Raw genomic sequence first — 15,073 nt, 5'->3', positions numbered from 1 at the left:
TGGAGAACCTGAGCATAGCATGGGTTGTTTTATATATGGCATCAGGTCCAACGTGGAATTTGGGTCTACTATTTGAATGACACTTCTAACTAAAATGTTTATTAATAAGTAAAAAATTAAAGATAAATTGCAACATTTATAACTTTGTTAGAAAAGGCACCCTCAAATGATTCAGTTATCAACGATTGTGATTTAAAAAAATATTTTGGGGAGCATTTGAGATCTTGTTCCCCTCCATCTATTGTCAGTTTGACTCAAATAAACTTATAAAATTTCAAAAAAAAATTCTTAATCTTCTTTATGCACTTTTGAACTGAATGTCCTGATCAACCCATTTACCCTTCACAGATTTCATTACATAAAATTTCATTACATAAAAAGATGGTCAGAAATACTCCAGGATTATAAATCTCCAAGTGCTTTTCTACAATACGATTATACTCATCTTTTAACACAGGATGGAATCCGGGAAAAATAGTATTTCTCCACATGAACGATCTTTGGCTGTGGTCACCACAGATCAAAGTCATATTCAAATACTGTTTCTTTGACTCTTGGGAATCGACCAAAAGGGCAGGAACTGACCACATGCTGCAGCCCTGTGTCTATGAACACCAGATGGATTTCTGGAAAAGCACTCCTTTTATTTACTTATTTTCATCTCATTCCACAGAGGATTCTGTTTTCATTGCAGTACTGTAAGATCTTGGGCATTCTTGTTCTTTGGTGTGTAAGTGTAGAAGTGTATAACCTTAAGGCTTATCTGACAGACATAAATAGGCCAATTGAGAGCTCCTGTTGGCAAAATGATTGTGAAAAGTCCTTTTAATATGCTGTTGCCAGAAGGCAAAGTTGAGTGTCCCTGCTTGCATGTATGTGTTAAGCATATAGAGAAGATCTATAAGGAAATATACATAAATGAAAATATTTGTTAAGATGGTGGGATTATGAATGGTGTTTTTCAATATTTTTATTTAGTGTTATATTATTTTTACAATAAAAATTTGAATGCTCTTATCACCTAGAAAATGTTGTTATTAAAATACACATTTTAACAGTTAAGGCCTCAGTTGTAATGAGAAACAACTTCAGGACCTTCCTCCCCAAAACAAAGCAAAACACTTCAGGAATCTTAACCCGGGGAACCAGAAGCATGTTTTGAAATACAGCATCAAGACAGAATAGCATAAAGGTTAAGGGCACTGCCTATGAATAAGGTACACCTAAGTTCTGATCCGAACCCATTGAAGAAGTGCCTTAATATCTTTGCCCTCAATTGCCTTATCTTTACAATGGGAGTAACAGGGTAAACGGCATAGGGATGTTGAGATAAGACTTTTTCCCAGGCACAGGGCTCAATAAATGTTGGCTGCCACTACTGTTATTATTTATTATAATATTTCATAAGTCTGAAAAATGGGATGGTTGGCAAAAGAACCAACATATATGAAAACATTTTACTTTCTGTAACTTAGGTAAAATTTGCTAAAAATCAATTTGAAGATTAAAGCTAGACAATCTTGTTAAATGAGAGAAGGTATGTAATAAGGTCAAGGTTACAGAGGGAAATTCAGGTGGATGCAGAAGTGGGAATCCATACATCTGTAAAGTCAAATTTATTGAGGTATAATTTAAATACAGTAACATTCACCCTTTTTAGGTGTGTGGGTTTTGAGTTTTGACAAATGTATACAATCATGTAACCACCACCCCAGTCAAGATATAGAATGTTGCCATCACCCCCCCCCCGCCCCCCCAAAGTTCCCCATGTCCTTTCCTCCCACCCCACGCTCTAGCAACCACCAATCTGATTTCTGTCCCTATAGTTTTGCCTTTCCGAGAATGGCACATAAATGGAATCCATACATTTTTGAGGAAACAATGTTGTGAACCTTTTAAAGACCCTTCTCAGAAAAAGGTTTTGAGAAATCATTTTTATGTGGCGATTTTTGGTGCATGGGATGTTACTGGTCATTCATAGGTCGATTTTGTTTTCATGGCAGTGCTGTGCCTTGGCTTCCAGGCAGGTGGAACAAACTCTCCTCTTACTGTTGAGTCTCCAAGCCGAAGTCATTTCTCCATGGCTAGCTCTGCAGATTGCTTTCTCTTGCTTTGTTTTTCACCTGAAAAACCTGATAAGTAATGGATAACAGAAATGAATTTGGGCTCGCTGAATAAGAGACTGCAATAAAAGTCCACTTGGAACTGTAGGTAAGAAGCAACATGTTTGTAACATTTTTTTCAGGAGTATGCATATGCTAATAATTCAAATAAGGAAATTTCTTATTGTAAAGATAGCTGGGAAGGACCAGTAGAACATAAGAATGAAGAGTCAACTGTCCTTAGCTATGAAGTGAGCAACTGTTGTCATCAACATGGTAACTGTCTTGTGACCAAGTGGCACATAATTGCTAGCACTAGTAGGGGAAGTCTGTGTATATTTACTGGAGGGCTGTGTATATTTACTGTTATGCCGAGGGTAGGTGGCACTGGGCCTCTAGAAGAACAGGGCTGGGCAGGGCACTCTGAGAACATGCTGGTATATTTGGTGAGAGATTGTGACAGTTGTTGGCTGTGGGACCTTAAATACAATAAATCACAGTGAACTGTTTTTTCATATCTTTTGCCAATTTTTCTACACAATTGGAGGTTTTTTCTTTTTTCAAACTCTTAATCTTTTCCCCCCTTCTTCTGCCTCACATCCCCCTCCCCCACTCTGGTTCAAGCCGTTGTTTCTCAGTCTAGTTGTGTGGACACAGCTCCCTGACCCCTGCTGGTACTATGAGCCTTGCGCTCCCCCCGGCTGAGGCAGTAGGTCGCCAGGCACACGGCAGCCCCATGGCAGCTCTTGGCCGGCGCCAACCTCCGGCTGCTCATGGCACCCCAACTCCAGGGAGAGCCGTTGTTCACAATCTTAGCTGTAGAGGGCGCAGCTCACTGGCCCATGTGGGAATCGAACCTGCGATCTCAGTGTTAGAAGCATGGCGCTCCAACCACCTGAGCCACCGGGCCCGCCCTAATTCTTAATCTTTTGTGACAGGCATTACAGATAATTTTTCCACTTTTTAAATATCTTAGACAATCTTCTGGTATTTTTGTCATAATAAAGTTATACATATGAAGAGAAAGTATATCATATTGTTTAGCCATGTGACTGAGCCATTGTTACAAATGGATCCCTCAGTCCCCAGTCAAGCCCTGGCTGACCTGCTGGCCACAATCTCATGGGAGACACTGAGTCAGAACCACCTAGCTAAGATACTCTCAAATTCCTGATTCATAGAAACTGTGAGATAATGTTTATTTTTTTAAGCCACCAAGTTTTAGAAGAATCTATTAATAGCAATAGAGAAGCAATATGTCCATAAATTAATTTTTCCTCTGAGCAGACACATTAGATTTGAATATATTTCTATCCTTTTTGCGGCTCAGGGTCTGCTCTTTGCTTCTGTTCTGGTTCTTGGCTACAGTTCCGATAAATGAGGTTATAGGATGTGATCTCTGGATACATCCATAAAGTGGCACTGTACCACTTTGCCATGCACTGCAGGACCTGGTCAGCTCACTCAGGAATGACCAGCCTTTGAGAAAACCAGTGGATATAGAAAGCAACATTTATACCTATAAAACCATGGTGTTATTTTATAGTGAAGTGTGTGTTCTTTCTTAAGATACTTAACCCCTTTGTGAATTTCTTATCTGTAAAATGGCAATAGCTATTTCCACCTTATAGGGTTTTGTGAGGATTATACAGCTAATACTCAAAGTTGCTAGTGCCTCACACACAGTAAGTGCTTAGTAAATACTAGTATTATTACTCCCAGGTTTGACTAATAGATACTTCAATCTCCCTAGAGCTTTTATAGAAACTTAACTCTTTCCTCTCCCTTGCTCTGCATATTCAACCGATTACTACATCACATCAAGTCTATCTCCTAAATATTCTCTGAATCATTCCCTTCTCTACAACCACTCTCCTAGTTTAGGCCCTCATTATTTCATGCCTAGCACATTCCAGGGCTTCCAGTCCAGTCCCAATCAACTGAGTTACCATGCTGCTGTCAAGATGACCTTTGAAGATATGCATTTGATCATGTCACTGTGACTGAATTCATGGCTTCCCATGGCTCATAGCACTAGAACCTGGGAGTCGGGAGTTGTTAAAAATGCAGGTTCCAGGGTTCCACCCCAGAATCTACAATAGATTCTGAAACAATTTGCAGAGCCGCAGGGAAGCGATTCAAAATGTTTACCTTTCATGGTCATTTTGACTTTGGGGAAGAGCCAGAAGCCGCATGGTGTCAGATCCAGTGAAGAAGGTGGAGGAGGACACACTATAATATTTTTATTTGACAGAAATTGCCATACCAGAAGCAATGTGTGACATGGAGTCTTCCCATTGTGATTACAAAATACAGTGAATGCTGCTGCCGAGTGCCATCCAACGGAAAGGCAGGATCTTCAATACGGGAAGCGGTGCCTCGAACTTTAGTTAACAGCGTGTGACAAGTTTCTACTTGTTTGGTGCAGTCAGTAGAACGTGAGCTATGGTTGAGAGAAGGTGTGTTTTAAAGTGTGCCGTAAATCATCCTCTACAATGACAACGCTGCGCATCACACATCACTTCTGGTGTACGGCAATTTCTGTTAAATAAAAACATTGTGCTGTGTTCTCACCCACCTTATTCACTGGATCTGGCACTGTGCAACTTCTCGCTCTTCCCCAAAGTCAAACTAATTCAGGACATGAAGGCAGCCACGACAGCACAACTAAAGACACTCACGAAAGAGGACTTCCAGAACTGCTTCAGAAAGTGGCAAGAACAATGGGGTAAGTGCGTTCCAAGTGACGGGGAGTATTTTGAGGGGGATTAATGGCACTGTCTTTTACTGTAATAAAATGTTTTTTATTTAAACATTCACTATATTGTTTGATCACACCTCGTATTACAGCCACTGAAAATGTGGAGGCAACAGAAATTCCCATCTCTAGGCCTCAATTAAACATCTCCCCGAAAGTGAAAAATCATCATATGCTTAAGATGCTTAAGGTGGCTGGTCCTAGGTAATAAAAGGTGTCCACTACACCAGATTACCCTGAGGAGTAGGGATTCATGGAAGACCTTTCACACTCACGCTGAGCAGTGAGAAATTTGATTTGGCACCTGGCTTATCCATCAGTTTCTCATTGATGGGGTTCATGTGTGGGGTTCAAAACTCAGACACCTGCTTCTAGGACACTCCCTCCTCCCCTCAAAAGGAAACACGCCTTTGTGTCAACCCCAAATATAAGGGAGAAAGTCCTAGTTCTCAGGTTTTAGTCGGGCAGGTGTCACCAACCCTGGGTTTGCATCGCACTTTTACCACGGGAGGTCACGAGGTCACGTGCTCCCATAAGCATTCCTGCTCCTGGTCCTGAGTGAGGATGGTGTGGTTCTCCTTTCAGGCGGCTCTGATAGCCCTTGTCCCGTGAAAGGGACCAGGCTGGCAACGAGGACATTGGAGGCGGTGCTTGCCCGTGCCACGCCCCTCCCACAGGCCGGCGTTGGTGAAGGCCCATCTGCAGGTACTCACCTAGCCCCTGGAGTTTGTCCTACAAGACACGGGTCTGGGTCCTCACGCCCTGAAAAACCGCTGGGGTCCGTGCGTAGGAGCTCCTGCCGCGCCAGAACCGAAGGCCGGAAGCCAAGCAACGCCATGAGCGGCCCCCTGCGGTCGGGACCGAGCAGTTGGCGGCGGGCGGCCAGCGTGTTGCTAACGGCGGGCTGGACGCACCGGGGCCCCGCCGCCCCCGCGTTGTCCCCGCCGCCCGCCGAGGGCTTCCGACTGCTGCTGCTGCAGCGTTCCCAGGGCCAAGGCTTCTTGCCGGGGGCGTACGTCTTTCCCGGCGGCATTTTGGACGCGGCAGACTACTCCGCCGACTGGCTGAGCCTCTTCGCGCCGCACCACCAGCCGCCGCGCTTCAGCCTGAACCCCTCACCGCCCCCGCGCAGCACCTTCCCGGTGCTGCCCGCCGAGGGGACACACGCCGCAGACCGGGCGCTGCCGGATGACGTAGCCTTACGTATCTGCGCCATCCGGGAGACCTTCGAGGAGGCCGGCGTGCTGCTGCTGCGGCCCCGGGCCTCGCTCGCTGCTGCGCCCGAGCCGGCCCGCGCCCTCCCGCCGCCTCCGAGCCTGGCAGCCTGGCGCGCCCAAGTCCACCGCGACCCGCGCCAGTTCCTGCGCTTCTGTGAGCACCTCGACTGCACGCCGGACATCTGGGCGCTGCACGATTGGAGCGTCTGGCTCACACCGTTCATGCAACGTGGTGGTCGCCGCTACAACACGACCTTCTTCCTGTGTTGCTTGAGTGAACCGCCGCCGGTCTACCCAGACTTGGCCGAGGTGGTGGGCTGTAAGGTAGGGCGACCTCACGGCGCCGAGTAGGGACCCCGGCTGGCGGCCAGGGCCCACCCGGAACCTCGGGATAAGGGCTGTACAGCCAATAAGTGACTGAACGGTCACGAGACCCCGGTGGCCGGACCCCCATCCCTGCAGGCCAAAGCCAGGACCTTGGTGAAGTGTTTTCCCCCCTTCCCCATCGCAGGAGCGGAGGGAAGCGCAGATTAGGCGTGAGGCTCCCTTCTAAGCACTTTACATTGATTAAGTCATTTCATCCCACAGCAGTTTAATTGTATTTCCTCAGAGAACATACTTTATGTGACTTAAGTCTTTTTACATTTATTGAAACTTGTTTTATGGCCACAAATATGCTCTACTTTTGTGAATGTATGCTTTGCCCCTAAAAAGAATGTTCTGTGTTTGATGGAGTGTTTGTAAAAATGACAAGTTAAATTCCTTGATACCTATTGTGTTTTAGGTCTTGCATTTTTATTGTTCCATCAAATAACTGTACTGAGAGAGGAATGTTTAAATCTTCAATGAATAATTGTGGATTTGCCTTTTTTCTTTCCAGTTTTACCATGTTTTGCTTCATGTATTTTGAAGCTCCCTTGTGTAAGGTGCTGCATAGACATTTAGGGCTGTTAAAGCCTGATGGATTGACCCTTTATTATGAAACATCCTTTTTTATCCCTGGTGATTTTCCTTATTCTGAAATCTGAAATTTACGTTGCTATTAATATAGCCACTCTACCTTTCATTTTTCTTTATAAGTGTGTGTGTGTGTGTGTGTGTTTAAACAGGACTTTATTGGGGAACAGTGTGTACTTCCAGGACTTTTTTCCAAGTCAAGTTGTTGTCCTTTCAGTCTTAGTTGTGGAGGGCGCAACTCAGCTCCAGGTCCAGTTGCCGTTGCTAGTTGCAGGGGACACAGCCCACCATCCCTTGCGGGAGTCGAACCAGCAGCCTTTGGAGTTAGAAGTGTGGAGCTCTAACCGCCTGAGCCACCGGGCCAGCCCTATAAGTGTGTTTCTTATAGGTAGTATATAGTCTTGCTTTTATATCCAATAAGACAATTTCTGCCTTTCAATTGGAGTGTTTAGATAATTTATATTTAATATCATTATCAATAGGTTAGTTTCAAATCTACCATCTTATTGTTACATACATTTGACTCTTATTGCTATTATAAACTCTACAATACACTGATTATTTTGCCTTAAACAATCATTTACAGTTAAAGACTGTAAAAATAAGGGGGAAAATGTTTTCTTTTTCCTGCATATATATACCATTCTTGGCATCTTTCATTCCACTAGATTTAGATCTACATCTGGTGTCTTTCTGCTTAAAGAACTTCCTCTGTTTTGTATTTAGATCTTCTGACAATGCATCCTCTAAATTTTGTTTATCTGAAAAATACTCTATTTATTTGTCTTCATTTTTTGAAAACTATTTTGACTGTGTATAGAAATCTAGGTTGACAGGTTTTTTTTGTTTGTTTTTGTCAGTGCTTAAAGATGTTGCTTCATTATTTTCTGGTTAGCATAATTTTCTGATGAGAAGTCTGCTTTTAACTCTTATCTTTGTTCCTCTGTACATAATGTGTTGTGGAGTTTTTTCGTTTTTTTTGGTGTGTGTCTACTTTAAATATTTCCTCCTAATCACTGGTATTCAGCAATTTGATTATGATCATGGTTTTCTTTTTGTTCTGTTATTTATATTTCTTCAAATATTTTTTATCTTCTAGATATTTTCTGGGACTCTAGCTACATGTATGTTGGACTATTTGGTGATGTCCCATCATACCGTGTTCATTTTTTTCAAACTTTTTTCCTCTCCATGCTTTATTTTGAATAGATTCTGTTGAATAGATTCTACTGCTGTTTTCAAGTTCTCTGTTTTCTTATGTAGCATTTAATCTGCTGTAAGTACCACCAGTGTATCATTGTTATTTTTAAATTGGGGAATATTAGGGACCAGTATGTTTTTCCAGGATGTCAAGTCGTTTTTTTGTTTGTTTGTTTGTTTTTTAATCTAGCTGTGAGGGGCACAGCTCAGCTCCAAGTCATTGTTTTCAATCTAGTTATGGAGGGCACAGCTCACTGGCCCATGTGGGACTCAAACCAGCAACCTTGGTGTTATGAGCACTGTGCTCTAACCACTGAGCCAACCAGTTGCCCACCAGTGGCTCAGCTCCAAGCTCCAGCCAATGTTTTCAACCTAGTCGTGGAGGGTGCAGTTCACTGGCCCATGTGGGAATTGAACTGACAACCTTCTTGTTAAGAGCTCGTGCTCTAACCACCTGAGCCATCCGACCACCCCCCACCAGTGTATTTTTCATTTCAGATATTTTTCATCTCTAGAAATTCCATTTAGTTCTTTTTAAATATTTTCTATTTCTCTCATCATGTTCATACTTTCCTTTACATCTTTGAGCGGATGGACTGTACTTGTAACAGTTTTAATGTCCTTTTCTGCTAATTCCATTATCCCTGTAATTTTGGGGTCTGTTTCTAATGATAGATTTTTGTTCTAGCTATGTGTTACATTTTCCTGTTTTGTTGTGGTTCTTGCAGTTTTGGGTTGGGTGTTGGATATTGTGATTTTTAATCGAGTACTAGATTTTTGTCAAATTCCTTTAAGGATCGATGGACTTTATCTGGCAGGAAGTTAAGTTACTGCAAATTAACTTGATCCTTTTGAGGTTTGTTTTTTAAGTGTTTTTAGGGTAGGTCTATGGTAGCCTTTATTCTAAGGCTAATAGTTGCACTTCTAATGTGTGACCCTGCTGGGGTCTACAGAATGCCCCTTATATTCAGCAAGGCCTCTCCATTGGGGTTGGAGGGAATTTGAAAAATTCCTTGCATTAGGTGAGCCCTGGGATTGTTAGTCTTAAAGCTCCCAGGTAATTGGAAAGCAATAATTCCTGAGAAAAGAACGTCATGTGGTTTCACCTTATGCATGCATAGATTAGTGTTTAGTGAAGACTCAAAGGCACTTTGTACAGGTATCTGGAGCTCTACTCTGTGTAGCTCTCTCCTCTCACGTACATTGTCTTCCAAATTCTAGCCTGTATGAGTTTTCCAAACTCTGGTCTTTGTCTCTTTAAGTCGATGAGCCTCCTACACTCTGATGAGGTTCTCCCTCCCTGTGGTGTAGACTGGGGATTCCTTTTAGGCAGAAAGCCTTGGAAACTCTTGGAACTCTACTGAGTGTACCTCATTTGTTTTTCTTTTGTTACATAGTACAATTCCACATTTTTTAATGTTCAAAAATGGTGGTTTTATAGATTTTGTCCACTAATCTATTTTTTACATTATGTCAGAGGAAGGTAATTATAACACTCATGGCTGGAAGAGGAGGTTCCAGTAAATAATTCTTGACCTGGTCTAGGCTAGTGGTTCTCAATAGGGAATGATTTACCCACCCCACCCCACCCCAGGTACATTTGGCAATGTCTGGAGACATTTTTGGTTGTCACAACTCGGGGACTTCTGTTGGTTTCTACTAGAGCCCAGGTAGGCTGTTAAACATCCTTTAGTGCATAGGACAAGCAACAAAGAATTATCTGGCCTAAAGTGTCAATAGTGCTGAGGTTCTGAAACCTACTGGAAATAGTGGAATTTAGAGCCAGTCCCCACTCCCCACATGAACCCAAAGCCCAAATTTTCTAGTTAGAGTAACTGCCTGGGTTTCTTCATTTACAAAATGACAGTATGCCAAGTTGTCCTAAGGACTTGAATTCTTTTACGTAAAGTATTTGAAGCAGTGCCTTACTAGTAACAAGTAACTGATAAATGGTAAATTCTTTTAACCTATAGTCTGGACTAACCTGAATAGGTTAAATTAAATGGGTTGATGCCTATTGTTTAACCCTTTGTCTTAATTGTTATCACTGAACTCACATGGAATGGACAAAGCAGAATGCTTTGTAAATAACTTAAAGATTGGGTGGTCCTTTGAGGCCCAAACTTTGTTTTCAAAATGCAACCAACTTCAGAATAATCTGGGGTGCTTGTTAAACATAGATTGCTGGCCCCATAGACTGAAGATTTAACAGGTTTCTGAACACACAAGCTTATAAAACTTTGGCCTATATAGTTAGCCAAGGCAGAAATAAACTTCAACTCCCTGGATTTAGGCATGGAAATCAGTTTTCCCCTAGTAAAGCAGTTCAAGAAAAACATTTGGGGTTATTCCATATTTGTTGAATCAGCTCTTTTTATCTATGTGTATGGAAGGAAGGCTTGGGAAGGAGAGTAGGTCACAGCAGTGAGGCCCCTTAAGTTACATGGGCAAACATTGGCTGGTTGATACTGTTATTACTACATTCCTGGGGCTGTAGCCTGAGTCATGCCTCTTGACCTTCCTGAAAACTACTGTTCCTGACTCTACCCCCATTGTAACATGTGGCACACATCTCACATTTCTGGGTGCTGACGGCCCTATAGGCCTGAGAGAGCTTTGTCTTGTCCACTACCATATCCTCAGGGCCTAACCAAGGCACCTATTTATGGAAGGAACAATCTGGGCTCTAAATTCTCAATCTGCTGCCATGAGTTTTTACTTCCGAGGCTTCTTTCCTTCGGGAATGACCTTCTTAGCATCTCCTGCCTTTTATGCTGAATGACGCTCACAGGATAACCCTTGGTGATCTATCCCAGCTTATTTACTAGTTCTCAGGATCAGTATCCCAATAACTAACCTCTTAGGGGATCAACCGAGCCTTTTTCACCAAACCTTTTCATGTTGTCTCAGAGGAATCTAGCGAGGCACGTTAATGAACTAATTTTATATCTTCAATTAGATCTTACATACTGATCGAACAGTCTCAAATCTTGCACTGTCTATGGAATAAACCTCAGGGTATCCTACTTTTGTCTTCCACAGTGGTCATCTCCATCAGAGGCAACTGAAAGCTTCGTGTCAAAAGAAATTTGGTTGGCACCCCCACAATTCTATGAAATAAGAAGACTCGAAAACTTTGCCTCGCTCTCTGACTTGCACAAGTTTTGTTTGGATCTCGCATTGGAAGAGGTGGAAAGATGGCTGCCCATCTCATTATTGACTGCTGATGGGCGGATCCAGCTTTTACCAGGTAAGTCAGCGAGGCATCAGGGCTTTTGTTAGCATTCACGTTTAATTTGCTTATCTTTTCTACATTTTAATTTTGAATTACGAGAACATGTGAATTGTCAGTTTATTTGAATTAGGGAGTTTGTTGGTGGTCAGTTGTTGGGCAAGTGTAGGATGGAGATTTTGTGGCAGTGTAGCGTGGGGCTTTGTGACCTGTGTTATTTGTGGTTACCTGTCTCAGTTCTCACAAGAGTGACAATATTTGTTACTCATCCTATACAGTGGGATAATTTAGTAATTTTGATGTATAAATAATAATTTCTGTAATTTAACCTTAAAATTATTAGAGCAGCCCAATGTGAAACACCAAAAATATATGGATATCAAGGCCAATATTAATATTGACTAGGACAAAGAGACTCATGAACTATATAAAAGTTATAGTTTATGATGAAAAAATACGAGTCAGATATTTATGTACCCAAATAAAATTCTTGGCTGGGTAATGGGGAAACACAAGAAAGAAACTGAAGTAAGCTCATAATATTAAGGTTATTTAACAACTATTAAGGTTATTTAACAACTGTCTCAGTTCCAAACACATGAAATCCCACCACTAATGAATTCGTTGGCCAGCTCCCAGTAGAGCTGTTGTTCACAATATTAGCTATAGAGGGCGCAGCTCACTGGCCCATGTGGGAATCGAACCCGTGAGCTTGGCATTAGGAACATGGCGCTCCAACCACCTGAGCCACCAGGCCAGCCCATGAAGTAGACTTAAAAAAAACATTGATTTATGTGTCACTAATATATTGGAATGCTTTATAAAATAACACTGTGGAATTAAAATATTTTTCAGGAGATGAGCTGTACTTAGAAGATTCAGATTTTTTAGAAAATGTTTTGACCACTGAAAAAAGGACTGAAGAAATCATGAAGGAAGGCAAGAAATTTCACCGAGTAGTGATACACAGTCTGAATCATGTTTATAGTATCCATGTGACTGTTCAGTCGAAGAATAAACATGTTTTTCCTAAGAACTATGTAGTAAATAAGAGCCATTTGTAGTATTACCTTATTTGTAAGCTGGCCCACTTCACTTGAAATTGTCCTGATGAATAATGAGGGTTGACTAGATTTGCTTGGAACTTAACTTTGTGCCTGTAAAGTTATAGTACAGTCTTTCATATTTCAGGTATATTATGGATCTCTCTTGCTTGTTTTATTCTTTAAAACTTGCTGTGTCACACGGGTATAAAGTATTAAGGATCTTATCAAAATGAGAAGAAAAAAATTCACAATGGTTTCCACTCTGTATTTTTTCAGTATCAAAAGTTTAAATAAGCTGTTCTACTGCAATTCTCTTTTAAATGTCCAGTGTATTAGCATTTTCCTTGATGTGCTTAGGAGATCGATCCATGAATTCCTTAACCTTTCTGCTAGAGTTAATTTAAGGGTGTCTGATTACATGGTGAACAGTAGACTGAAAAGACCTTTGAGTGACAATGTCATTATTTTCTCAATATTATTTAGCTTGATGTCATTATTTAGCTTGATCATTAAGATACAGTTCTGTTTAAAACCAAATGGCATTAGTTATTAGGTTTATGAAAATGGAAACCTATTTTAGTTAATATTTTAAAGAAATATGAATCCATAACAAAAGGCATTAACTATTTTTACTCTGGAGTACTAGTTAATGAAACAAAGAGCTTAGAGAAATGTAGAATTATTCATCATTTAATGGTGTTTATTAATGATGTTTATTTTCAGTATTTTTAATATGGGTAAGTTTTTCACCTGTTAAGAGGAATATTGTTTATTGATTAAAGATAGGAAATGGTTAAACACCAATTGTATTTCGGGTCTGACACATTATGCTTTGTACGATAGATTTATTTTTTCATGAAATGTCTTAGTTTTTCTACTTATAAAATAGAAGTATTGATGAATAAAGTTTATGTGTATTATTTAATTCTGATTAGAAGAATACATCTAGATCAGTGGTTCTTCACCCGGGGCACTTTTGCCCTTCAGGAGACATCTGGAAACGTCTAGAATAATTTTTTGGTTGTCACAGCTAAGAGTGAGGTGCTACTACCATCTAGTGGGAGAGGCCAGGGATACAGTTAAGTATCCCCCAATACATAGGACAGCCTTCCCAGCAAGGAATTATCTGGCCAAGGTTGAGAAACTGATCTAGAGTAAAATCTATTTTCTTCAATAAATGACTCTAATATGTAAATTTTGAGAAGCACAGATACTGTTAGCATTCTATCTGGTCAAAAGTTCTTACTGACTTTTGGCCTTGGGCATAATATATAATATTATATAATATTTTCTTTCATTCTTACAGAAAATGGAATTGTTATATAGCTGGAAGGAACCTCATTGAACACTGCAGTTTTTCCATTGAGAAAACTGAGAAACAGATTCACATAGTTAGTGCTACATCCAAGAATGGAACCTGATTGTCAAGCAAGTGACATTTGTTGCCTGTCACCAAAAGCAGATATCTGAACACTTCTGCCCATTTGCATCTTAGTAGTATAATCACCAAGGAGACCACAACAGAGCCAAGCATTGGATGGAACAATGCTTTACTCACATAGAGAAGAGGCAGAGCAAGATCAACTCTAGCAGTGCACGGTGGTTACCCATTGCCAGCAGGTCCCCTCCCTGCAGCCAACACAAGACAATTGGCCTGCTCACATCCCTCTTGTGATGCAGTAGAAGGACGCCACCTCTTCCCTGTAGGGGACAGACATAACAGTGGGGTTGTCCAGGTGCCATAGGATGCACGTACTTAAGCAGAAGAGCAAAGGAGCACACATTGAGTCTGAAACAGGGAAAGATAGTTCCACACAGGTGACAAGTCCAGCATAGGCTGTGAGGACTCGATGTTTTGGTAAGGAAGTGTTCCCAGGCCCAAAGCCCATTCTTATGCAGCCAAGGGAGGGTTGAACGACTGTGCAGGATGCGGACTTTCCCAACACTCCTGGCCATGCACCCTTTTTGCCAGTTACATGGCTAAGTGGGTGATTTTAGGAGATGTAGTGAGAAAGTAATATGACTGGGTTTTCTTCATAAAGATCTATTTTTTGTTGTTTTCAATGTGAATGAAACTTGTCTCCTTCCAAGAATTCCTTGTGGGACGCTGTCACATGATTTCCTACTTGTGGTGATACCCTAACCAAAAATAATAGGGCTGCCCTGATGAGCTGAGTGTGTTGTTTCAGAGCCCAGCTTGCTAGTTGTAGCATTTATCATATGGTCTTCCTTCATATATTCAAGCTGCCTGGGCCTCAGATACAGAAGCAGAAAGCCAGAAAGCTGATTATTTGTCCCTACCCCTCCTCCTTCCTGCCCATGCTGGTATCCCTCTCCATGCCGTCTTGCCCAGGGCGCAGCCAGGAAAACTCGTTTTCTATGATACTGTATAAGCTCCTGAAACTTCAGTTATATCAATGAATTCAGGAATAAATACAAAGTCGGTATACATTTTCATTGCTGACCTTTTTTTGCTTATTCTTTTGGATGACCTTAAGAATCCAAAACTGATCTGGCATCAATATTTCAGGCTGACATGTCCTCAAAGTTCTTTGCTAATA

General features: G+C 41.5%; 1 protein-coding gene and 1 long non-coding RNA gene across 2 annotated transcripts; one reads left to right on the top strand and one right to left on the bottom strand.

Annotated features, from left to right (window-relative positions):
- Positions 1-1,601: 1,601 nt before the first annotated feature.
- On the bottom strand, positions 1,602-5,710 carry LOC141567462 (uncharacterized). Its single transcript, XR_012490101.1, has 2 exons — positions 5,574-5,710; positions 1,602-2,132 (listed from the first exon to the last, which is right to left on the bottom strand). It is a non-coding gene; the product is annotated as an uncharacterized LOC141567462 (long non-coding RNA).
- On the top strand, positions 5,697-14,963 carry NUDT19 (nudix hydrolase 19). Its single transcript, XM_019742719.2, has 3 exons — positions 5,697-6,401; positions 11,277-11,484; positions 12,322-14,963. The coding sequence occupies exons 1-3, from the start codon at positions 5,697-5,699 to the stop codon at positions 12,528-12,530; spliced, it is 1,122 nt and encodes a 373-aa protein (XP_019598278.2). The 3' UTR covers positions 12,531-14,963.
- The last annotated feature ends 110 nt before the right edge of the window (positions 14,964-15,073 follow it).

Source organism: Rhinolophus sinicus, linkage group LG11 (genome assembly GCF_036562045.2).
Source record: "Rhinolophus sinicus isolate RSC01 linkage group LG11, ASM3656204v1, whole genome shotgun sequence".
NCBI classification, from domain to species: Eukaryota; Metazoa; Chordata; class Mammalia; order Chiroptera; family Rhinolophidae; genus Rhinolophus; species Rhinolophus sinicus.
This window is presented reverse-complemented; position numbering and strand designations above follow the sequence as displayed.